Source organism: Strongylocentrotus purpuratus, unplaced genomic scaffold (assembly GCF_000002235.5).
Source record: "Strongylocentrotus purpuratus isolate Spur 01 unplaced genomic scaffold, Spur_5.0 spur5_scaffold_1, whole genome shotgun sequence".
NCBI lineage: Eukaryota > Metazoa > Echinodermata > Echinoidea > Camarodonta > Strongylocentrotidae > Strongylocentrotus > Strongylocentrotus purpuratus.
This window is the reverse complement of record NW_022145594.1, coordinates 3,305,800-3,331,339: the sequence shown is the minus strand read 5'-3', so window position 1 is coordinate 3,331,339 and position 25,540 is coordinate 3,305,800. Positions and strand designations below refer to the sequence as shown.

Below are 25,540 nucleotides of genomic sequence, written 5' to 3'. Positions count from 1 at the left end.
CTGATCGCTTGTTAGATTATCAAGATATTTATGATTGGAAATCAAAATCAAATATTGCATTTTCCTTACAGTTTTGATAACACTACAGTCTATTTTGGAAAAACGAGTATGGTAAAACCGGTCACTCCACGATTTTTACTTTTTTGAGGCACTTCATGATCATTTCGAAGCGCAATTTTTTTTAGGGCTTCATATTACACCATATCACAGACATCGATGACACGTAGGGCCATTCATCCAAGATTTAACGTTGTTAAACGATGCCTTTAGTAACAAATGCAGATTTCTGGGTATTATTTATTTGAGTGTTGTTAGGAGTAGGACGTATCAATGCAAACAGATAAAGGATATTTTATGAAAGAATAAATAACTTAATCATCCTACTGAAGGAAACTTGAATGTTTAAATATACAAGAATTGATTTAAAATAAAATCTATTTAGTTATCTTAAGGTTAAGAATGTAAATATGAATAGAGCTGTGTTATATATATCCTAGGTGATAGTTATAAGAATGCAATGAGAAATTAGTACTTTTAAATAAAACAAATGCATGTATAGATTTGCTGCTTAACTGTATTGTCAAACAATGCAGGTCCAGACTCTCGGGCTTCATGGTCTCCAGTGTCCCACACCAGCCTCAGCACATTACCTAGTAAAAGTACTGTGTTCTATGCCAAACCTGACTGACCTGACACTCGCTAGAGAGGCATACACTGGAGAGGTATTCAATGAGGAGTTCTACTCTGCATTGAAAGCAAAGGCATCATCCATACAGGTATGTTTGTCCTAATGTAAATGTCATAGAAAGGGTTATTGAAAAAAGAAAGAGAAGTATTGATCAAATGATGTTTATCTATACATGTCTTTTTAAAATTCCAAATACCTTTAAAAAAAAAATTATAATCAATTTACCCAAAATGTCTAAATAGTCATGAAATATGGAATGAAAGCAAACTATAGAAGAGCATAGATAGTTGAAATTCCATTGTGTATTAGATTAATATCATTTTGATCACTAATCAATATCCAACCGTTTCTAATTTCGATAAAGGTTTGAATTTACCAAAACTGTACAATTACCACATCCTTTTGACTTAGCTTTCTTGTGACATGAAACCAGAGTTATCAATACCTTTACTATGTTAAAGGGATTGGGTAACTTTGTCTCAAATTCTGAAACAAAATCCTAGATTTAACGCATGCTGCAATTATAATAATAAACCTTTAGGTCAGTCAGGAACCCTATGACTTTTACAAGCCGATCGCTTGTTAGATTATCAAGATATTTATGATTGGAAATCAAAATCAAATTTTGCGTTTTCCTAACGGTTTTCATAACACTACAGTCTATTTAGGAAAACGAGTATGGTAAAACCGGTCACTCCATGATTTTTACTTTTTTGAGGCACTTCATGATCATTTGGAAACGCAATTTTTTTTAGGGCTTCATATTACACCATATCACAGACACTGATGACACGTAGGGCCAATCATCTAAGATTTAACGTTGTTAAACGATGCCTTTATTAACAAATGCAGATTTCTGGGTATTATTTATTTCAGTGTTGTTAGGAATAGGACGTATCAATGCAAACAGATATAGGATATTTTATGAAAGGATAAATAACTTAATCATCCTACTGAAGGAAACTTGAATGTTTGAATAAACAAGATTTAAAACAAAATCTGTTTAGTTATCTTAAGGTTAAGAATGTAAATATGAATAGAGCTGTGTTATACATATCCTAGGTGATAGTTATAAGAATGCAATGAGAAATTAGTACTTGTAAATTAAACAAATGCATGTATAGATTTGCTGCTTAACTGTATTGTCAAACAATGCAGGTCCAGACTCTCGGGCTTCATAGTCTCCAGTGTCCCACACCAGCCTCATCACACCAACTAGCAGAAGCACTGTGTTCTTTGCCAAACCTGACTGACCTGACACTCACTGGAGAGGCATTCACTGGAGAGTCATTCACTGAGGAGTTCTACTCTGCATTGAAAGCAAAGGCATCATCCATACAGGTATGTTTGTCCTAATGTAAATGTCATGGAAAGGGTCATTGAAAAAAGAAAGAGTAGTATTGATCAAATGATGTTTATCTATAGATGTCTTTTTAAATTCCAAATACCTTTTTTTTAAAAATTATAATCCATTTACCCTAAATGTCTAAATAGTCATGAAAAATGGAATGAAAGCAAACTATAGAAGAGCATAGATAGTTGAAATTCCATTGTGTATTAGATTAATATTATTTTGATCACTGATCATTATTTGACTGTTTCTAATTTTGATAAAGGCTTAAATTTACCAAAACTGTACAATTACCACATCCTTTTGACTTAGCTTTCTTGTGACATGAAACCAGAGTTAGGAATACCTTCACTAGGTTAAAGGGATTGGGTAACTTTGTATCAGATTCTGAAACAAAATCCTAGATTTAGCGCATGATGCAATTATAATTATAAACCTTTAGGTCAGTCAGGAACCCTATGACTTTTACAACCTGATCGCTTGTTAGATTATCAAGATATTTATGATTGGAAATCAAAATCAAATATTGCGTTTTCCTTACAGCTTTGATAACACTACAGTCTATTTTGGAAAAACGAGTATGGTAAAACCGGTCACTCCACGATTTTTACTTTTTTGAGGCACTTCATGATCATTTGGAAGCGCAATTTTTTTTAGGGCTTCATATTACACCATATCACAGACATTGATGACACGTAGGGCCATTCATCTAAGATTTAACGTTGTTAAACGATGCCTTTAATATCAAATGCAGATTTCTGGGTATTATTTATTTGAGTGTTGTTAGGAGTAGGACGTATCAATGCAAACAGATAAAGGATATTTTATGAAAGAATAAATAACTTAATCATCCCCCTGATGGAAACTTGAATGTTTAAATATACAAGAATTGATTTTAAAAAAAATCTATTTAGTTATCTTAAGGTTAAGAATGTAAATATGAATAGAGCTGTGTTATATATATCCTAGGTGATAGTTATAAGAATGCAATGAGAAATTAGTACTTGTAAATAAAACAAATGCATGTATAGATTTGCTGCTTAACTGTATTGTCAAACAATGCAGGTCCAGACTCTCTGGCTTCATAGTCTCCAGTGTCCCACACCAGCCTCATCACACCAACTAGCAGAAGCACTGTGTTCTTTGCCAAACCTGACTGACCTGACACTCACTGGAGAGGCATTCACTGGAAAGTCATTCACTGAGGAGTTCTACTCTGCATTGAAAGCAAAGGCATCATCCATACAGGTATGTTTGTCCTAATGTAAATGTCATGGAAAGGGTCATTGAAAAAAGAAAGAGTAGTATTGATCAACTGATGTTTATCTATAGATGTCTTTTTAAATTCCAAATACCTTTTTTTTAAAAATTATAATCCATTTACCCTAAATGTCTAAATAGTCATGAAAAATGGAATGAAAGCAAACTATAGAAGAGCATAGATAGTTGAAATTCCATTGTGTATTAGATTAATATTATTTTGATCACTGATCATTATTTGACTGTTTTCTAATTTTGATAAAGGCTTAAATTTACCAAAACTGTACAATTACCACATCCTTTTGACTTAGCTTTCTTGTGACATGAAACCAGAGTTAGGAATACCTTCACTAGGTTAAAGGGATTGGGTAACTTTGTATCAGATTCTGAAACAAAATCCTAGATTTAGCGCATGATGCAATTATAATTATAAACCTTTAGGTCAGTCAGGAACCCTATGACTTTTACAACCTGATCGCTTGTTAGATTATCAAGATATTTATGATTGGAAATCAAAATCAAATATTGCGTTTTCCTTACAGCTTTGATAACACTACAGTCTATTTTGGAAAAACGAGTATGGTAAAACCGGTCACTCCACGATTTTTACTTTTTTGAGGCACTTCATGATCATTTGGAAGCGCAATTTTTTTTAGGGCTTCATATTACACCATATCACAGACATTGATGACACGTAGGGCCATTCATCTAAGATTTAACGTTGCTAAACGATGCCTTTAATATCAAATGCAGATTTCTGGGTATTATTTATTTGAGTGTTGTTAGGAGTAGGACGTATCAATGCAAACAGATAAAGGATATTTTATGAAAGAATAAATAACTTAATCATCCCCCTGATGGAAACTTGAATGTTTAAATATACAAGAATTGATTTAAAAAAAAATCTATTTAGTTATCTTAAGGTTAAGAATGTAAATATGAATAGAGCTGTGTTATATATATCCTAGGTGATAGTTATAAGAATGCAATGAGAAATTAGTACTTGTAAATAAAACAAATGCATGTATAGATTTGCTGCTTAACTGTATTGTCAAACAATGCAGGTCCAGACTCTCTGGCTTCATAGTCTCCAGTGTCTAACACCAGCCTCATCACATCACCTAGCAGAAGCACTGTGTTCTTTGCCAAACCTGACTGACCTGACACTCACTGGAGAGCCATTCACTGGAGAGACATTCACTGTGGAGTTTTACTCTGCATTGAAAGCAAAGGCATTATCCATACAGGTATGTGTGTCCCTATGTTAATGTCATGGAGGGTCATTGAAAGAGAGAAACAGCGATAATAGTTACATGCTGCATATGTATATATGTGTTTTTTAACGTGAAAATGATACAACAGAAAACAATTGCTAGATCTACTTCTGTTGTTAGATCTAAATGTTCCCATTACTATGCTGACATTTCATTGTAGCAGCCAAATACCTTTGAATATACATAGCATGAATACCTACCGATAGGCTAATGTCAGAATATATCTCATATAAAGCTATTTTCATCCATGTTTGGCATTGTTTAGTGCTTTTACGTCTTTTAGTCTAAATACCTTGAATTTCTTTTAAAACCTTATATCTTTGCTAAGTAATCACAATAAGTTTCGATACTCATTGCTGTTGCAAACCTAAATAAAAATGTGATCGTACCGAGATATCTTTCAAAAATATGAAAGCATAATGAAAAAGACAACCCCTCAAAATTTGTGTAAACATGCAGGTACATGAATTCAATAGTTGTCCAAGAAATGTCACAGAAATAGTGATATTTCAGGAGTTAGTTGATAGATTTAGTATCGGAATGGGCTTGGTGAGAGGTTCTTACACATGTACTGTTCATATTGATCACTATGCGAGAATCCACTCTACTGCCCTCTGCGGTAAAAATAAGTAAAGCAATAGATTCGAGCTTAGTGATTAGCACTATTAAGCAATAGATGAGCATTTCATTAAAAATGTACCCAGTAACTCCTTGAATATAACTATTTCTGTGGCATTTCAAGGAAGACTATCTGCTTACAATCATTTGGAGTAGTTGTCTTTTCCGATGTGTTTTCATAATTTTGAAAGATATCTTAGTACGATCCGGTATATTTGTTACGGTTTGTTTTGGCACATATTACGCAGAGCTGCCAACTAGTACAGATTTCCCTTAATTGGTACAGAAATTAACAATCATTACCCAAGTATGGAATGTTGTCTAAAATTACGGAAAACACGACCACACACAAAAAACAAAAAAAAATGTGAGCAGCGCCATCTCCGTGAGATGTGTTGTGATGACTTAAAAATTGAATGTTTAGCAATATTGTGTGACTAAAATCACCCCCCAAAAGGCTAGGTATTAGTTTTACAGCATTTTATTTTCGTTCTTGGCGGCCATGGAGTGTTGTAGTGCCATTTTTTAAGATTAATAGCGCAGCATAGGAAATTATTGATTTATTCCTAAAATTACTGATTTTCTGTTCTGGAGGTTGGCAGCTCTGATTACAGCTAATGCAGTGTACAAGAGTTCCTTTCGTGACTAATCCAAACTTGCCTAGCAACAGTGATAAATAATGGAACTTGTTATGATTACATCAGCTATTCAAAGAAGCATGCATTGTTTAGAATAAGAAGAAAACAAATAGTCTTTAAAAATGTATTTGATTAGAAGAAGAATTTTCAGAAAGCCTTTTTTGTAATTCCAACATTGTTTTTTAGCATGATTCCTTTATCCTGAATAAATCAGAATGGTGGCTCGCATATTCTAATTCTAATTTTATATCAGATTTCAACATTTAGAAGCATGATATTAGTACTTAACATTGCCAAACACATATATTATGAACATAATATCAAATGGAATAATATACCAATCTGTGCCAAGGTACTCTTGTGTCGATTTATTTCATTGCTGACAAACATAAATTTTAAGGGGCTTATTTTTCATCGCCATCCAATTTCGGGAAACATGTACCTAATGTTTTGACCCTGGACCCGAGGCTCTCGGGCAGGACCCGGTTACCCAGTCCACCTTGTCCTTTTTTTGTTGTTAGTGCCCTTCATTTTGAAGGATGCTCCTCCTGTCAATCCTATTTTGTTTAATTATTTAAAAAGGTAACGTTCAATTCCTATTTTGTTCATTGCGCTAAATCACAATTTAAGTAAATCTAATTAAAATAGTGCCTTCCGTGGGAACCCCCTCCACATACACCCCTCCCCCTCATCTATGTGGTATGTAAGCACATGGACAGAAAAGGACACATTCAGCAAAGAATCGGCCAAGGATCAAGGGATTAGATTTTGGGGTGAGATGTGAAAAGTCAAAGGTTACAGGGCTAAGAAGTTGTGAAAATCACATAAATGTATTGATATATAAACACTTTAACCCTAATGAGCCCGGGGTATTTCAAGGGTTTCTAATACGGGGGGGGGGGGGGGGGGGATTATTACACCCCTAAGATATCGGCTATGGTTGGCTCTATGAAGATGAAAGTTGGTACACATATTGAATAAAGTATAATGAACAACAAGACAACAATAGTTTTTCAATTTCATTTCTTATAAATTTATTTATTTCTTATGTAATATGCAAATTTTTTCCAAATTTTTCTTAACACACCTACTTTGCAGTTTTACAGTGTAAAATGGTTGAAAAATTAGTTGCTTTATATATTTAAAACTCCAACTGATGAACTACATGGTTTGTTTAAAACAGAAGTTAAGTAAAATACATTACAGTAGTTCAGTTGTCATGAATATGGAAATTGGCCAATAATAAAGGATGAAAAAGACAATATACTATTTCTTGTGTAAGATATAGCACCAACTATTTCTTATCTTGTTTATCATATTCTATGTTTTCTTTTGTTGCATGAACCCAAGATAGGTTTCACTTAGTGGAATAGGAGTGTAAACCTTCTTAACAACGACAAAGATCAACTGATTTTGAAATGATCATCGATACTTCAATAGGCTAACATACTAGCAAATAGAGAAAATGCACATTTTGATTGACATGTGATCAATAATTGTCATTTGACACCCCTACTGTAGGTCCGGATTGCACAAATTTGGAATCAAAATGTGCGGGAGACTTGAAAGAAAAAATAAAGTAGTTCAAGTGGTAAAGACGCAGCGCAAAAACTCTGGGGGGGGGAGGGGGAGGGGGCGGCATTATGGCCCCCTGCCTGATTAGGGGTTAAACTAATATTGGCTCAAGTACTTGTAGTGAAACCAGAAAATAAGAACGCAGGCTCAAGTGTATACAGTTTGAAATCCTGCTTTGTTAATGTCCAAGCAAAATATCAAACAAAATATAATCTATTGCCAATCTTGCCACTCCCTACTGGTACATCTCATCTCTACAGGCCCTAGTCTATCTGCCTCGTGCCAATACACCAGGCGCCCTTTTATCCTTTCTTCTGGCATGTTAATCCAGACGCATAGTGCACGAGTACAAAACATTTGCATCACATAGGTACGATAAAGCAATCTATCACCTGACTGCATGCCTAGTTGCTATGTCAGGCAACCAGGTAGCATCTTGTTTTGGGGTAACCAAGCGAGCCGAGATTCCAGTATGAATTCATTTTCGTACATCTTGTCAATCTTGTCAATAACAAGCTACGAAAGCTTAGAAAGAGATCACAAACAATTATACTTTGATTATTTATTGCTTTGACTCACTATTTATAAAGGCAATAAATAAAACTGAATAAAAACTGAGATTCGAACCCACAACTCCAATGTTTTATGACCCTGTACCTACCAATTGAGCTAACGATGGGTTGATGAAAGGTGGGTTTGCATGATTATTATAACCCTATCACTAACCCTAAGGCCATTACGAAAAATATACATGTTTAGCGTCCCCGCCCGTTTCCTTTTGGTGGTCGCCTCCTATTTTTTTTTTTTTTTTTTTTTTTTTTTTTTTTTTTTAATTAAAAACAAAAAACAAAACAAAACATGAAAAGCACTGCTAAAATGGATCTATTTCTGATTAAAAAATATCATTAAAAATTGTCGGCGGCCATCTTGAAAAATAGCCTGACTGTCAGGGAAAATGTACCGAGTGGCCATTTTGAGCGGCCATTTTGAAAGAAAAAAAAAAGGGCCTCCTGTTTCTTATTTTTCAAAAAAACAGGACGCTAAACATGTTTTTTTTTTATTTGGCCTAACGGTTACCATGTGCGCATGTGCAGGTATCCTTCCCGAGTGCGCATGTTCAGGTTTCCTTCGCAAGCTGGGCTACCTTGCTTACAAAAAAATAAGACGCAACCAGGTATGCAAGTCAGACAGACGTACAGCAAACAAAAACGACAAAGTCATTTTAATACAATCTACTTCCTGACTGCATGCCTGGTTGCTATGTCAGGGAACCAGTCATGCGAGTCAGGCAGACATCAAACAAAAGCTTCAAAGCCATTTCATTACATACGTATATACCTGGCTGTAAGGATGAACTGATTAGATTTTGAGTGCCTGTAAAAGATCAAAGGTGAATGATGAACTGTTACAAATCCCCCAAAATACCTTATTAGTCTAAAAATGAACAAAAGTAATCAGTTTCAACCAAACAAGGCTCAGGTATTTGAGAGCATGAAAATATTAGGTTTAGGTTTGTGAGGTCAGATGTTAAAGGTCACAGGATCATTGATCATTGAACATAAATGTAGGGGGAGTCATATTAGATATGAAGTCACATTCATCTTGTTTATTCTGCATTGTGTACATTACATATGGGTAAATGTCTATTTTGGCTGTGCACAGTGCAAACATTCTTGATGCTGTGCAGTAACCTATGGTTAAATTCTATACATTTAGAATCAAAGATGCACAAGATTTTAGGCTATTAAGTCAGGACAGATCTTGGAAATAAATTATTCTCAAACACATTACTTACAAGAAAGTAGGCAGCTTCCACCAACCAAATCCCTTTTAGGGTTAAATCGTACAAGTAATGCTCTTCTGTTCTCTGTTGTTCTCTGATCCCCTAATAGTATGAGAAAAAATATAAAGATTTGTCTAACGGGTAGTTGATTTTGATTTACTTTTCACCAATACCATATTCCACTACTACTGATACAGTGGATACTACTTCTAGTACTAATGTAAATCTCTTGTGCAAAATTTGTCTTACTCTAGCTTTTTTTAATTCTCCAAGCTTACAAGCAATGTTGCTATTATATGTTACAGGGTTGTTTTCCTCAGATCAGGAAGGGAAACTTCAGGCTCAATGGAGATGCTCAAGATGACTTGAACTCATTTCTTGACACCCTCACATGTTTGCAAAGGTCAGTACAGTATATGTGATAACAAAACAAAAATCAGGTAACGGCATGTATATCCCCATCATGAATAGTGCGATATATTAACAATATAATGAGCCTCTAATGGAATACTAAGAAAAGCTACAATGCTGATACCTCTTCAGGGAGCATGCAATAATGACACTGTTTACCTTTTTAAAAAAATAAAGATTTCTTGTCTTACAGTACTGAATATTCAGTAACGGCTTTATTGAACAGATTCCCTACTCTAAAGTGGAATCAGTCAACCTAAATTTTGTTTAATTTGTGTGTCCTCTACCTTTATATATACTAGTATATATATATATATACTGTATACATATGTATTTTTTTTGGGGGGGGGGCTGTAGTCTCTTATATGTATTTCTTCTTCTCCAGTCACTGATCAAAATGTTTCTTGAGACTAGTACTTTCAATAAGACCAAGAGTAGTTGATTTTTTATTTTTATGCCTCCGCCACCGAAGGTGGTGCCGGAGGCATCATGTTTTCGGGTTGTCCGTCCGTACGTCCGTCCGTCCGTCCGTCCGTCCGTCCGTCCGTCCGTACGTCCGTCCGTCCGTCCGTACGTCCGTCCGTACGTCCGTCCCGTTTGACCGTTATCACAATATCTCAAGAACCATTTAAGATTTAAACTTAAGACTCGGGAATAGTATTTATCACCATAGGAAGACGATCTGATTAGATTTTGGAGTACGTAGGTCAAAGGTCACAGGTCACAGAGGTCAACTTATGAAATTCCTTGTATTGAGTTTGTTAGCGTGATATCTCAAGAACCATTTGAGATTTAAACTTCAAACTTAAGGATAGTATGTATCACCATAGGAAGACGATCTGATTAGATTTTGGAGCACGTATGTCAAAGGTCAAGGGTCACAGAGGTCAACTTATGAAATTCCATACATTGAGATTGTTATCATGATATCTCAAGAACCACTGGAGATTTAAACTTCAAACTTAGTGATAGTGTGTATCACTATAGGAAAACAATCTGATTAGATTTTGGAGCACGTATGTCAAAGGTCAAGGGTCACAGAGGTCAACTTATGAAATTCCATACATTGAGATTGTTATCATGATATCTCAAGAACCACTGGAGATTTAAACTTCAAACTTAGTGATAGTGTGTATCACTATAGGAAAACAATCTGATTAGATTTTGGAGCATGTAGGTCAAAGGTCAAGGGTCATAGAGGTCAACTTATGAAATTCCATACATTGAGATTGTTATCATATCTCAAGAACCACTGGAGATGTAAAAACTTTAAACTTAATGATAGTGTGTATCACCATAGGAAGACAATCTGATTAGATTTTGGAGCACGTAGGTCAAAGGTCAAAGGCCACAGCGCACATTATGAATGCAAAAACAGCTTGTGATCGCGTTATCTCAAGAACCGATTGATGGATTCATGCCAAAATTAGGTCATGTTTGTTACTTGCAGAGCCAATGAACTGAATAGATTCTTGGTTCATAAGGTCAAAGGTCAAAGGTCATGGGCCCATTATGTATGCAAAAATAGCTTGTGAACGCATTCTCATTAGAACTGACAGATGGATTACTATTTAACTCAGAACATCTTGCAGAGCCAATGAACTGAGTAGATTTTATGGTCATGAGGTCAAAGATCAAAGGGTCATATATGTATATGAGAAATTGCTTGTAATCACAATATTCTGAGAACCTGTCAATGGATTACCATTGAACGTGAATTCAATTTTTTTCTTCTGTTTTGGTTTGTAAAATTGCTCTATAACGGAGGCATCATTTTCGACTGCGCGCAGTCGAATTCCATCTAGTTCATCTTGCAACAGATAGTAAGACAAAATCTGTTTCCTATATAGCTCAGCCGACTTGGCCAACTCAAACGTTACTCAGTTTCCCATCATTCCTTACAGTCCTTATCAACCTTATTTCAGGTCAATCTATCCATTAAGAAGCTGCTCAAATGAATCAGACAACTCAGCTGATGCCAACACCAGTGCTACCCCAGACACCCTACCAAGGGGGTTAGGTGCTAATATTCCAGTCTTGCAAGACTCTCAGGAAAATGTCATTGTGGGGAAACCTTTACAACAGCCACATACATTGAGAATATTCAGAGAATAATGTCCTACCTTGGAATGCTGGGCCTGGTCAGCCCCAATTTATGCCTTCCAATCTCCAATCAGGCATGTTTGCTGGGTACAACACCCCTGCTCCAAATGAGCCATTCAGTGGTTATTGTTGCAGTCTTGAGTATAGAGAGGCTACTACAATCCTACCTACCATCCCACTATGTCAAGTTCTGCTCCGTCTCCTGACCCTCTAGTCTCGAGGCATCATCAATCTACCCTGTTCGCAGGGTACCTTTCACCAACACAGTATCAACCACCGGTTCATGGGAGCACAGGTGCTACACATACCAACATACCTTTGTCAAGTCAGGATCACTACACTCGATCCTACCATGCGTCTATGCCCAGCTCTGCTCTGTTGTGTAACCCTCCAGTCTCTGGATATCATCAACCTGCCATGTCGAGATTGCACATTTCAGATGCACCATTTCAACCAATGATTGTAGAGCGGTCAGGAACTAGCCAATCTCAGCATAGTCAATATCGCTCCACTACAGGATTTCATTCAGCTTCCCATTATCCACCAATTGTATGGGAAAGAACAAGTAGACCAGGTTCTTTAAATCAGGTATCACATTCCACCAACTTTTCGTTCCCAATCCAAAGTACAAGCAATACTGGTAGAGACCACCCTCAACAGCAACCCATTGTTGATGTACATTATCCAAGAAGGACGTTACCACCACCAGACCAACCTCAACAGCAACCCATGGGTGATGTACACTATCCAAGAAGGATATTTCCACCAACATACCACCCTCAACAGCAACCCATGAGTGATGTACACTATCCAAGAAGGACATTACCACCATCATACCACCCTCAACAGCAACCCATGGGTGATGTACACTCTCAAAGAAGGACATTACCACCATCATACCACCCTCAACAGCAACCCATGGGTGAAGTACACTCTCAAAGAAGGACATTAACACCATCATACCACCCTCAACAGCAACCCATGGGTGATGTACACTCTCAAAGAAGGACATTACCACCATCATACCACCCTCAACAGCAACCCATGAGTGATGTACACTATCCAAGAATGACATTGCCACTATCAGACCACTCTGAACAGCAACCCATGGGTGATGTACACTATCCAAGAAGGATATTACCACCATCAGACCAACCTCAACTGCAACCCATGGGTGATGTACACTATCTAAGAAGGACATTACCACCATCAGACCAACCTCAACAGCAACCCATGGGTGATGTACACTATCTAAGAAGAACATTATTATCATCAGTCCACCCTCAACAGCAACCCATGGGTGATGTACACTATCCAAGAAGGACATTACCACCATCAGACCAACCTCAACTGCAACCCATGGGTGATGTACACTATCTAAGAAGGACATTACCACCATCATACCACCCTCAACAGCAACCCATGGGTAATGTACGCTATCCAAGAAGGACATTACCACTATCAGACCAGAATCAACAGCAACTCATGGGTGATGTTCAGTATCCAAGAAGGACACTAACACCATCAAACCACCCTCAACAGCAACCCATGGGTGATGTACACTCTCAAAGAAGGACATTAACACCATCATACCACCCTCAACAGCAACCCATGGGTGATGTACACTTTCAAAGAAGGACATTAACACCATCAGACCACTCTCAGCACCAACCCATGGGTGATGTACACTATCCAAGAAGGACGTTACCACCACCAGACCAACCTCAACAGCAACCCATGGGTGATGTACACTATCCAAGAAGGACTTTTACACCATCATACCACCCTCAACAGCAATCCTTGAGTGATGTACACTATCCAAGAAGGACATTTACACCATCATACCACCCTCAACAGCAACCCATGGGTAATGTACGCTATCCAAGAAGGACATTACCACTATCAGACCAGAATCAACAGCAACTCATGGGTGATGTTCAGTATCCAAGAAGGACACTAACACCATCAAACCACCCTCAACAGCAACCCATGGGTGATGTACACTCTCAAAGAAGGACATTAACACCATCATACCACCCTCAACAGCAACCCATGGGTGATGTACACTTTCAAAGAAGGACATTAACACCATCAGACCACTCTCAACACCAACCCATGGGTGATGTACACTCTCAAAGAAGGACATTAACACCATCATACCACCCTCAACAGCAACCCATGGGTGATGTACACTATCAAAGAAGGACATTACCACCATCAGACCAACCTCAACAGCAACCCATGGGTGATGTACACTATCCAAGAAGGACATTACCACCATCAGACCAACCTCAACAGCAACCCATGGGTGATGTACACTATCCAAGAAGGATATTACCACCATCAGACCAACCTCAACTGCAACCCATGGGTGATGTACACTATCTAAGAAGGACATTACCACCATCAGACCAACCTCAACAGCAACCCATGGGTGATGTACACTATCTAAGAAGAACATTATTATCATCAGTCCACCCTCAACAGCAACCCATGGGTGATGTACACTATCCAAGAAGGACATTACCACCATCAGACCAACCTCAACTGCAACCCATGGGTGATGTACACTATCTAAGAAGGACATTACCACCATCAGACCACCCTCAACAGCAACCCATGGGTGATGTACACTATCTAAGAAGGACATTATCACCATCAGACCACCCTCAACAGCAACCCATGGGTGATGTACACTATCCAAGTTGGACATTACCTTCATCAGACCACCCTCAGCATGTTGGCAATACATCATATACTCCATGTTAATTTTCTCAGACACACAGAGAGGGAAGCAGCAGTCAGAGCAGGCCTTACAAGAGGCAAGCTCCTTCTACTCAGTCAAGAGTTCCAAAGGATGATCCTGAAATTCCAGAGAAGCAATCGAAGTATGAAGTCTAGTTGCTATGGTATCGGTAGAGTAAGACAGTGTCCCAGTGGTAACACTTTATCTTGACTTTGTCAATGTATGATACAGGGCTCCACACTGACTGTTTTGGGGGAAAACAGGTTGAGATTGAACTTTTTACAGTCTGTATGCATAAGCCCTAAGAAAACACTTTGACATTCTGGGGGTTAGGACCTAGATGTTGTTGTCCATGTGTCCCGGCTAGTCTGTTGGTTTCAAGCCCTGGAGTGATAGCAAAAACTTTGGGGTAGAAGGGGATAACTTTCGGCAATGTATATGCAAACGTTTGAATATTTGTAAAAAGGCAGTCTTCTAGTGTTAGTGTATACATTTTAAGAGAAAGAGATCATAATATTGTCACAATGTTTAAAAACATGGGAAAGGCCTATGTAGAAAATGATGCAAAACTAGGATACGCTTTGTAAATGTGTACCCAATAAGCCCAAAACAGAGTTGCATCAAGAGCCCATTGTGTACCTGTTGTATGCAGAAAGGGGCCATGTTGTGTGGAAAACGTTTTTGAAAATACTTGAAATAGGATTCATTTTTGACTTGGCTATGATCATGCATTATGCCACTGTATAAAAGGTGACAACAACTAGTTGTTATAATGATAATAACGATGGCTTCTAAGATATATTACATATCATACTATATGACACTCAAACATTATTACAATGGTCCTAGGCGGCTGAATATGTAGCGCTTTGGCATATCGGGTGCTGATGTGTACCTGGGTGGAGAGTGGCAAATGTGGATTAATGCCTTGTCAAGGATGTTTTAACATTTTGTTTTAGGTGATTTGTATGCAATGTATGTAATAACACTCAACTTTCACAAAGTGAGTTATGAGGTTATGTATATAGTATTTTAAATTATCTTATCAAAATATCACTGTATTTGTCTATGTCATTGCACATATGTTCAATAAAGATATGATGAAGTAGAATCTAAATTAACTTGTGAATTTGTTACCAGAAATAACTCAGATGTTAAGAGCCATATTGCTCTAGTTATCATGTCAGCGAACTTGATAGAACTCGGTATACTTGAGAACTAGCTTTGTCTGGTAAGGGTGTAATGTCATAGGCCTGACTTATCAGTGTAACAATTTATCTGACGTTGATTGTTGTTTTAAATTTAGAAATACATACAGTTCTAGATTTTAAAATCCATTTGAGGAAATATTTTTCCAGGATTTTCTTCACATCATTCCAGTGTATATATACATAGGCTGCCATAATATTAAGATACTTGTCTCTTTTTTCAATGTAACATCCATGAGTTATAAGTGTGATATTTTACTTAAAATAGATTATTGTTTTTACATATTTAACTACATTCACCAGTACTACATAATAAATCTAATTGAGGAATTGAGGAATTGAGGAAATATTTTCCTGATTTTTGTTTACATCTTATGTAAATATGCTGCTATATCTCTTTGTCAATGTAACATGCCTGAGTTATCAGTGTAATATTTAATTTGAAATGGATTATTGTTTATACATGTTTAACTACATTCACCAGCACTATAATAAATTCAGTTGAGGAAATATTTTCCTGGATTTTTTAACGTCATTCCACTGTACATGTAAATATGCTGCTATACTATTAAGATACTTGTCTCTTTGGTAATGTGCCATGCCTGAGTTATAAGTGTAATATTTATTTTGACATGGATTATTATTTATACATGTTATACATGTACATACACCAGTACTGTATAATAAATCTAATTAACGAAATATTTGCCAGGTTTTTCTACATCATTCCACTGTATATGTAAATATATTCTAATTGTATTCAGTACTGCATTTCAATAATTTTGATGATACGTATTCCAGGCTTATCTTCACATCATTATGATTATGATTATGCAATGGTATTATTATGTATATTTTGAACTTGCATGTTTTCCAAACTTGCCTTGTAAATAAGTTTGATATTTTAGTAAGTTGGCATTCCTGATTGGCTTATAAGATACAAACATAAATAATACTCTTATGAGCATTCCGTTACCTTGCCTTTTGATCACCGTTCTCTTCTGATTAAGTGATGTCAGTTTTATAATCCGCTCTGATTTTCATAATAGACAATGTAAATCGTTCAGATCTGCAAGTTTATCCAGATTAGTTCATTCAAAAGAATGTACTAAACAGGTCTTTCTATGTATATTAGTTAATTATGAATAACTGAAATGAAGTTTGCAATGCTGTAGATATTTCAACATTTTGATAAAGTTGTAGTTTGATGATGGTGTATTTGTTAGTACGTATCCTATTAGCTGAAACGGTGTCACGTGACACTCAACATTTTGTTATACATGTATTTGCACAATCTTGCAATATAACAACCTAATTTTGCATGTTATAATGCACACATCCCTTCTAGTTCTCTATGCGTACCCATTGTTTGCATTGTCTTAACTGCGCGCATCTGACGCGAAGGCAACATGAAATTAATCAAGATTGTCTGACTCCAAAGGTTCGCAAATACCAACAATTTTATATAACAAATATTGCATGCATTTCATTGTTTAGTGTAACATGAATTCATCTCCTAATTCAGTATTCCCCTTGTGTCATTATATTTCAACCTCAGCCTATGGCCTCAGTGAAATATAAGATTGCTCAGGAATTTCTGTATTTTTCGGTTCATATATATACATACATGTACGTATTGTTAATCTATGCAAATGTGATTACTGAATGTAGATGTAATGATATGATAATTTCCTTTGTCACTCGGTTAGATACATTGTTGCTTATTTTTGTCTATAAATTCTAGCACATGTTTTCCTACATTCTCAGAAAAAATGATGATTAAGGCTACAAGTACTTTCATCAAAATGTCAAAATACCTGATAGTAAATCTAATACATGTAACTCTTTTTGATAGATGTGGGTTAGCAATCTATATCTGCTGCACCAATATTTTATACTTCATAATTGATGTGTATTATTTTGATAGCATTGTTCTTAAAGTCCCTGATACAAAGTGTATTACCCTTCAACCTAATCTGACTGATATCAGGAATATGTTAGAACGTCCAAGAAAGGTAGTGAAACGCATCATAGCTGCAGTGGATTTACCATCAATCGAAGATCTGTACCAGAATAATGTCCTTTCTAAGAGTGATACAGATAATGCAGGACCCAAGCTCGCATCCACTGAGTGAGAACTGATTAGGAACACACCTGTGTGCACCGCGAACTCAACATGCATGTTTCCGGGATGTTTCAGACAATCCTTTGTCCCTAAGTCTATTGTTTATCCATCTGTTTAACTCCACAGCAAGACGAGTTTCAACATCATGAAGTTATCTTGTAAATGTCCAACAGTGTACAGATTTGTCATCTCTCCCTCTCTCTCTTTTTACTCTTTCTCGTGTTCAATATCCCCCTACTTTCTCTTCCCCCCCCCCCCTCCCCCTCTCTTTCTCTCTCCATCTCTCTCTCTCTCTTCTGTATCTCTCTTTCTCTTCTCTCCCCTGTATCTTTGCTAAAATTCCTACTTGTGCACATACATTGCCAATACATAGATTTCATACTGTATCTAAATTATCAATAATCAATTAAGCCACAAAATAATAATGTACTGGATTGTCTAAACACAACATGATCTAGCCACACTATATCAATGGCACTGAATGTAATATATTGATAAATGATATTGGATAAGTAATACAATGCAGTAAGTAAGTAGGTAAGTACAGTAGCGTACGCAGGATTTTTTCAAGGGGGGGTTTTAACATTTTGAAATCGGGCCGAAAATTTCGCAACGACTCAGCCAGTCGCTGAATAAGCGGGGGGGGGGGGGGGGTTAAGAGGACACTTTTTTTTGTTTTGGTGTCGAAATTTGAAAATTTGACATTTTTCTTCGTTGAGGGGGGGGGGGTGGTAAGGTCAGCGTTTTTAGGTCAGCCATTACCATTTTTTTAAAATTATTATTTTGTATTATTATTTTTTAATTAAAAAGACAAAAGGGAGGGTTTTAGGGGAAAATACATACATAAAAATACCAAAGGGGGGGGGGTTCAACCCCCCCAACCCCCCCCCCCCCCCCCCCCCCCCCCCCCCCCCCCCTGCGTACGCGCCTGGGTTAGTAACTACTAACAATGATATAAATAATAATGCTAATCATAAGCTCATTTTTTAATAAACTTTCTGATGGAATTGATTGTAAGGATGACGATATATAACTCAAGTATTTTTGTATGTTATGTATGTATTTTGTTTCATTATGTGTATGTTTACATTGTTTTACTTGTACCAACCAGTGAAAATCAAATTTCCTGATATGGGCATTAAATTATATACTTATACCTATACTTGTGTCATAATAAGTCATGACTATAAGTTGAATAAAAAATGGAAGATTTAAATATACCTTCTGTAACTCTGATCACTTTGTGTGATGTGAAATCTATATAGGAGAGACATGGGAAGACGATGAGAGAGAGAGAGAGAGAGAGGGGGGGGGGGGAGGGGGGTAAAAAGGAAGGTAGAGGGAGAGAGAAGAGAAACAAATACACTATTTTATAGTGAGTAAAAGAAGAAAAAAATAGGAGCAGAAAAGCGAGATGCTAAGAAAATTTAAAATCATGAGTGAGAGAGATTTTTTTAAAGGGGGGGGGGGGTTAAAAAGAAAACAGCCAGGGACAGAGTATGGGAAACGTTGATAGCTAGATGACTTTGGAGGGAGACTGAATGAGAAGATAGAGAAAGGGTGAGAGAGAGAGAGAGGGGAGCACAAAGGAGATGGAGACACATACCGGGACAGAAATAAACGGAATAGTGGAGGAATGAGAGAGAGAGAGGGGGAGGGGGGGGGGGTAAGAAAGATGATTAGAGACCGAGGAAATACGTAGGAAGAGAGGGGGAAGGGTTGGAGTAAAAGATGGTGAAAGATAAAGGGCGAGAGCTAGGAGAGAGAAAACATTAAACAAGACGGAGAAGCAGTCAGTGGCATTGTAAATGAGCATTATATTTCTTCTTCCATCATTTACCCTCAAAAACACTTCTTTTTTTTTAATGGATTTTATTTATAGAAAATTTCACTAACTGGTAGCCTTCCTACAAATCTTTGAGATGGGCTGCATAGCCCGTTGAAGATTAACATAACAATTGGAAGAAGAAGAGCGCCTCAACTATGGGCGTATATGACCACATTTTCACTAGGGGCAGATGAGGCCTATTGCTGCTAGAAAGATAACTTGGGGGGGGGGGGGGTTGAGCCCAAACCCCTTTAGAACCGCTTCTAATATGTTTCTAAAATTAGAACCAATGCGTCATCTCATTTCATGCGAAATGTACTAACTTTTCTAAGAGTGCACTGATGAATACTTCAATTCATTATGCAACTAAACATAATAACTAACACTTCAATTTAAATTGTAAATAGTCATTTATTGTTTTACTCTTGAAGCAAAGTTTACTTTATAATTGTCATAATGTACATGTATATCGCTGTAGAACATGTATTTTTTATAATTCATGTCATGCATTTAGGTTATATTGACATTGTCATTGTACATTTATCTTTTGTTTCAATGTTTTCAATGGTGGTGAATAAATAAATTCAATTCAATTCAATTCAATTCAATTTATTCCCCCACGTTATTGTTTGGGGAAAACCCAGTAATTCCAAAAACAATTTACACTTATTTTTGAGACTCACTGTTCAATACAATTGAAGAAAAAAAAGAGTTTTGTATGCTCTCTTAAAAACAAGTTTATAGAACAAAGGGTTTTTCTTGGGAACAGCTTATACGGATGGGGTCCACATACCTGTTTTAGGGCCCCGTAAGCTTGCAGAGGCAAGTCGGGGGTCCGGGGGCGGAGCCCCCGGACGCTCTCAATTTTTTTAGCTATTCAGAACCTTCAAGATAGCCGTCTTGAGCGATAGAAACGCACACTCTCTCTCTTAACAATAATTTTAGAGAACAAAAGGTTGTTTTGGGGTCCAGGAGCCCGCCTTAAAGTCCATACAGGGGCAGAGCCTTTGCTAGGGAGCCCCGAAGTTCTTCAGTTTTTAAAATTGATTGTAGAACCATAAAGATGGCCGTCAAAAGTGATATAAATTGTTATTTTCTCCTTGGAATTAACATAGCATAGCCTTTATCTTTTCATTTTAGAAATCATCTCTCTTTCTGTCGTAAAAAAACTATTGTGTATAAATAAGATTAACTGTTTGTCGTACTGTTCTATTTTCCTCCGAAGTCTTCGTCGGCCCATATCGAGCAAACTCAACGGGAATCTGTATGTGTAAATTTAGGTTTAACATTTTTATTTCCTGTTCTCTCTCTTTCTCTCTCTCTTTCTCTCTCTCTCTCCATCTCTCTCTCTCTCTCTCTTCCTCCCTCCCCCTCTCTCTCTCTCTCTCTCCATCTCTCTCTCTCTCTCTCTCTTCCTCCCTCCCCCCTCTCTCTCTCTCTCTCTCTCTCCATCTCTCTCTCTCTCTCTCTCTCTCTCTCTCTTCCTCCCTCCCCCTCTCTCTCTCTCTTTCTCTCTCCCCTCTCTCTTTGTCTCCCTGTCTCTATATCTATCTCGGTTTATCTCTACTTTTCCCCTCCCTCTCTCTTCTCTTCAACCTTCTCTTCTCTTTATATTATCCCTTATCACCAGTCGCTCTTTCTTAACCCCTTTCCATTTTTAGGCGCCTTAAAAAGTGGGGCCCAGGGACATGTCTAAATTCAAGACCCTGTCGGGGAGGGGGGGGGGGGGTCGAATCCCTCAGACGTTCTCGAGTTTTAGCAATTCGAAACCTTTAGTTAGCCGTCTTGAGCGATAGGAACAATGCACACTCTCTCCTAACGACAATTTCATACAACAAAGCGTTTTTTTTTTAAAGCAGATGTTTCTGCACTTTTGAAAAATCAAATACAAAGTATTCAATTAACAATAGTATACAATATAATTGATTTACATTAAATGTGACAACTGAAATACAACAACAAACTTAAATACATATACATAATTTAAAGCTTGAAAGTATGGAGGTAAATCAAAGAATCAAGATAAATGCAGATGCCAACTATCATAATGCTTGTGACAGTATAAGCTGTTGTCTTGTGAATTTTGGGAATCACTTCTATCATTACGGATGGGGTCCAATGGCATGCTTCAGGGCCTTTTCGGCTCACAGAGGCATGCAGAGCCCACAGCCGGAGACACAGACCCTCTAAACTTTATTCTAGATCTATATCCCTTGGAATTTGCACTGTCCCTAATTATAGTTTATTTCGTTTGAAATCAATTCTCTTTCTCACTCACACTCCCTTAAGGACAACTTTAAGGTTTTATATTTTTGCGGTGGGGTGGGGTATCCATCCCATCCAATACGTGGTATAGTGCGTTTTGTTTTTTTCAATTTAATTTCTCTCCCTCCTTCTCTCTCCCTCTCTTTCTCTCTCGTATATACCTCTCTCTGTCTCTCTCTCTCACTCTCTCTACCTCTCTTTCATTTTCATCTCTTCGAACTCCTCTTAACCTTCTTTTCTATTTTTTATTTCCGTCGCTCTCTTCCCCCTTTTCAGGCCGCCGAAAAGGAGTGCATGGCCGAATCACCCCCTGGATCCGCCACTGACATGACAACAATCATTATTGGAGACCCTGAAAACTGTCTTACTAATGACCGATTTCAATCTATAGCTAATTGTGTATAAAAAAAAAGGAAAAGACAAAGGAAAAGCTAGCCTATGACATCGAGATAAGTGCAGATGAAGTGCTCTGATGAAAGAGAATTTTTGTAGGTCATATACCAGATCAACAATAATGATTATAATATTATGATAATTGTAATGTAAGCCTACAGCATTGTTCCACACAACACTAGCTGAAAACGGAAGTGAACTGTCTACAGTGGTGTACCCCGCGCAAGCGTAGAAGATATCTTGCTGAAAAGTTGTTGTTGTTGTTGTTGTTGAAATTGAAATGTTTGAATATCATCAGTATTAAAATCATAAGGATTAGAATCTACATCCTTATGATTAAAATGCACGACTAATGGTGAAGGGAAATTAAATATAATTAATCTTGCACAGTAGCACTTCGCTGAGACAGGTGAGCCAAGTCATGACTCGAAAACAGAAGTGAAGGAACGCCGTGGCGCAGATAATCTGTCAAGATTGAAGAGCGCCATCTAAACCCCAACAACAGCATTGCTGAAAAGAACCGGGGATTCCCCTTTTATTTCATTCGCGCGCTCAGTGACCCACCGAACTGTACAGTCGCCATTTTTCTGCCAGATATGTGCACATGAACGTCCTGTACTGCCACGCCACCTCGCTTAGCTAGCTTTCGAGTTCGATTCAGTGATTGATCTTACTAAATATTAGGATCTTTCTTCAGTTGCAGTAGATTTAGATTGAAGTCTGTCGACGAAATGCTGCCTTTGTAAACATAATCAGACTGAAGTGAAACAACTAGACCTAGGTAAGGTAGTGTATTCATAGCCTAGAGCCCCGGCCCCCCCCCACTCAGGGGTCGGAATGACCGCATGCGTGTTGCCAAAATGTCCGGTAAAGGGGTACTTTTCGTGCGACAAAGTCCGGCCCGAGAATTGTAAAAAAAAGGGGTGTATTTGACTTTTCACCCAGAGATTTCTCTAAAAAGGGGGTGTTTTTTCTTTTTTTCTCTCATCTCTTTGGAATCCTGAGAAATTATTCCGAATTTAGGGGGGTACATTAAGCATTTTTCCTGATTTAGGGGGGTCTCCAAGGCAGGAAAAGCCTGCGAAAGGGGGGTTCGAAAATGTTGGCAGTCCTCGGATAGGGGGTGCTTCCCAGGACCAAAATCCAGTTGAAACCAATTGGAGCAAAACCAATTAAAACCAGTTGCCAACTGGTTTCAATAGGGAAATTGGAACAACTGGTTCCAATTGAAACCAGTTGAAACCAATTGCCAACTGGTTCCAATTGAAACCAGTTGAAGCCAATTGCCAACTGGTTCCAGTTGCCTAATTGGTTTCAACTGGAACCAGTTGTTCCAATTTCCCTATTGAAACCAGTTGGCTTCAATTGGTTTCAATTGGTTTCAACTGGTTTCAATTGGTTTCAACTGGTTTCAATTGGTTTCAATTGGATCCAATTGAAACTTACAGTTGGCATAAACTTAGTTATAAGTTAATTAGCCCTTGCACTAATTATCGCTCATGTCAACACAGAAGCATTGTTATATGTGTCTACATTAAGTACAATGTAAAGGGCATTATAATATGCAGATCATATAATATACTTAACAAGTGTGTGTATTGGGTTTTTACAGACGTGTATCAATCAGATATGATTATTTACGTCTGGGACCGACCTTTAAACGTCACCATCCGAAAGACGTGACTCAGTTTCGAACCTGCGTCCTCGGCTGAATCAGTTTGTAACTTCCACTTTTTAGCTGGATTACAGGCGCACGCCACAACGCCTAGTTAAACCATAGGGTTTAACTAGGAAGGCATTGCCATTATATATGTTTGTATTTGATGTATTTTGTACATGGTTAGTGTTTTACTAATCAACTTTTAATCTGTGTAATTACAAAAATATGTTACTAATGAACATGCTTATCATTGCTAATTAATCTTTATATCTATCTAAAACAAATGCATTACTTGCAAATGAAAATTAATTAATAAGTACATTGTAAATCATAATAAATTACATAAAACATTGATCTGAACACAAGCAGATAATATGCAAATTAACTGGTTTCAATTGGATCCAGTTGGGTAACTGGAAATATTTCCAATTGGAACCAATTGTGTAACTGGAAATGACTTCTAACTGGAACCAGTTGGGTATTAAACTGGAAATGACTTCTAACTGGAAATGAATGCTAACTGGAACCAATTGGGTAACTGGAAATGAATGCTAACTGGAACCAGTTGGGTAACTGGAAGTAAATTCTAATTGGAACCAGTTGGGTAACTGGAAATGACTTCTAACTGGAATCAGTTGGGTAACTGGAAATGACTTCTAACTGGAAATGAATGCTAACTGGAACCAGTTGGGTAATTGGAAATGAATTTTAACTGGAACCAATTGGGTAATTGGAAATGAATTCTAACTGGAACCAGTTGGGTAACTGGAAATGACTTCTAACTGGAAATGAATGCTAACTGTAACCAGTTGGGTAACTGGAAATGAATTCTAACTGGAACCAATTGAGTAACTGGAAAAATTACCTTACTGGTTCCAGTTGCACTTCTTATTGGTTTGAACTGGAAATGAGTACCCATAACAATATTTTCCAGTTCGGCAATTGGTTTCAACTGGAAATTTTATATTCCAATTGAAACCAATTGAAACCAATTGAAACCAGTTGAGATTCCAACTGGTTTCAATTGGATTTTGGTCCTGGGTTTCAAATTAAAAGAGGGAACGAGCATATGCGTACCCTAAATAACACTGAGTGGGTGGGGGGGGGGGCCGGGCCTAGAGCTATATATATCTCTATGAATTACTATAATCTACATAGTACATGTGTTGTAGTAGATCTATAGAGTGGTGAAGTGTGACGTCATCGAATATCTATTTTTAGAATTTCTCAATTTTTTCGTATTAAATGGAAGCAAATTTAATGCATAGGGTATACATCTTTGTTAGAAGCATTTCATTCACCTGTTACAAATAATTGTCTCATGTTATTACACAACCTCCTCCCGGCCTCCATAAATAGCAGTAATCATGGAAGAATCCTGGATCGATGACCAGGCTTATAGACCTAGTAGGTCTAGTACAACATCTTGTATTAAAGTAAGTAAGTAAGTAAGAAATAGTCAGAATGCAAATTGCATGTAGACCCTATTCCATGATGTTGTTAGGTAGTCTCGGACAAGAAATCATGTTTTTCCTACCTAGATCTACATGTAACAACTAATGTTTGCAATTTCACATTCTGATTATTGAAATAAAATTATTTGTAACGGGTGAA

The 25,540-nt window shown here is 37.3% G+C and overlaps 1 protein-coding gene across 1 annotated transcript; it reads left to right on the top strand.

Moving 5' to 3' along the window:
• The first annotated feature begins 552 nt into the window (after positions 1-552).
• Positions 553-9,877, top strand: LOC115920856. Its single transcript, XM_030977512.1, has 2 exons — positions 553-776; positions 9,493-9,877. Exons 1-2 carry the CDS (start codon positions 588-590, stop codon positions 9,607-9,609), a joined length of 306 nt encoding a protein of 101 aa, XP_030833372.1. The 5' UTR covers positions 553-587; the 3' UTR covers positions 9,610-9,877.
• The last annotated feature ends 15,663 nt before the right edge of the window (positions 9,878-25,540 follow it).

Coding starts and splice junctions, on each gene's coding strand:
- LOC115920856 (XM_030977512.1), top strand. CDS start 588: ATGCAGGTCCAGACTCTCGGGCTTCATGGTCTCCAGTGTCCCACACCA. Junction 777..9,492: donor CAAAGGCATCATCCATACAG/GTATGTTTGTCC, acceptor TATATGTTACAG/GGTTGTTTTCCTCAGATCAG.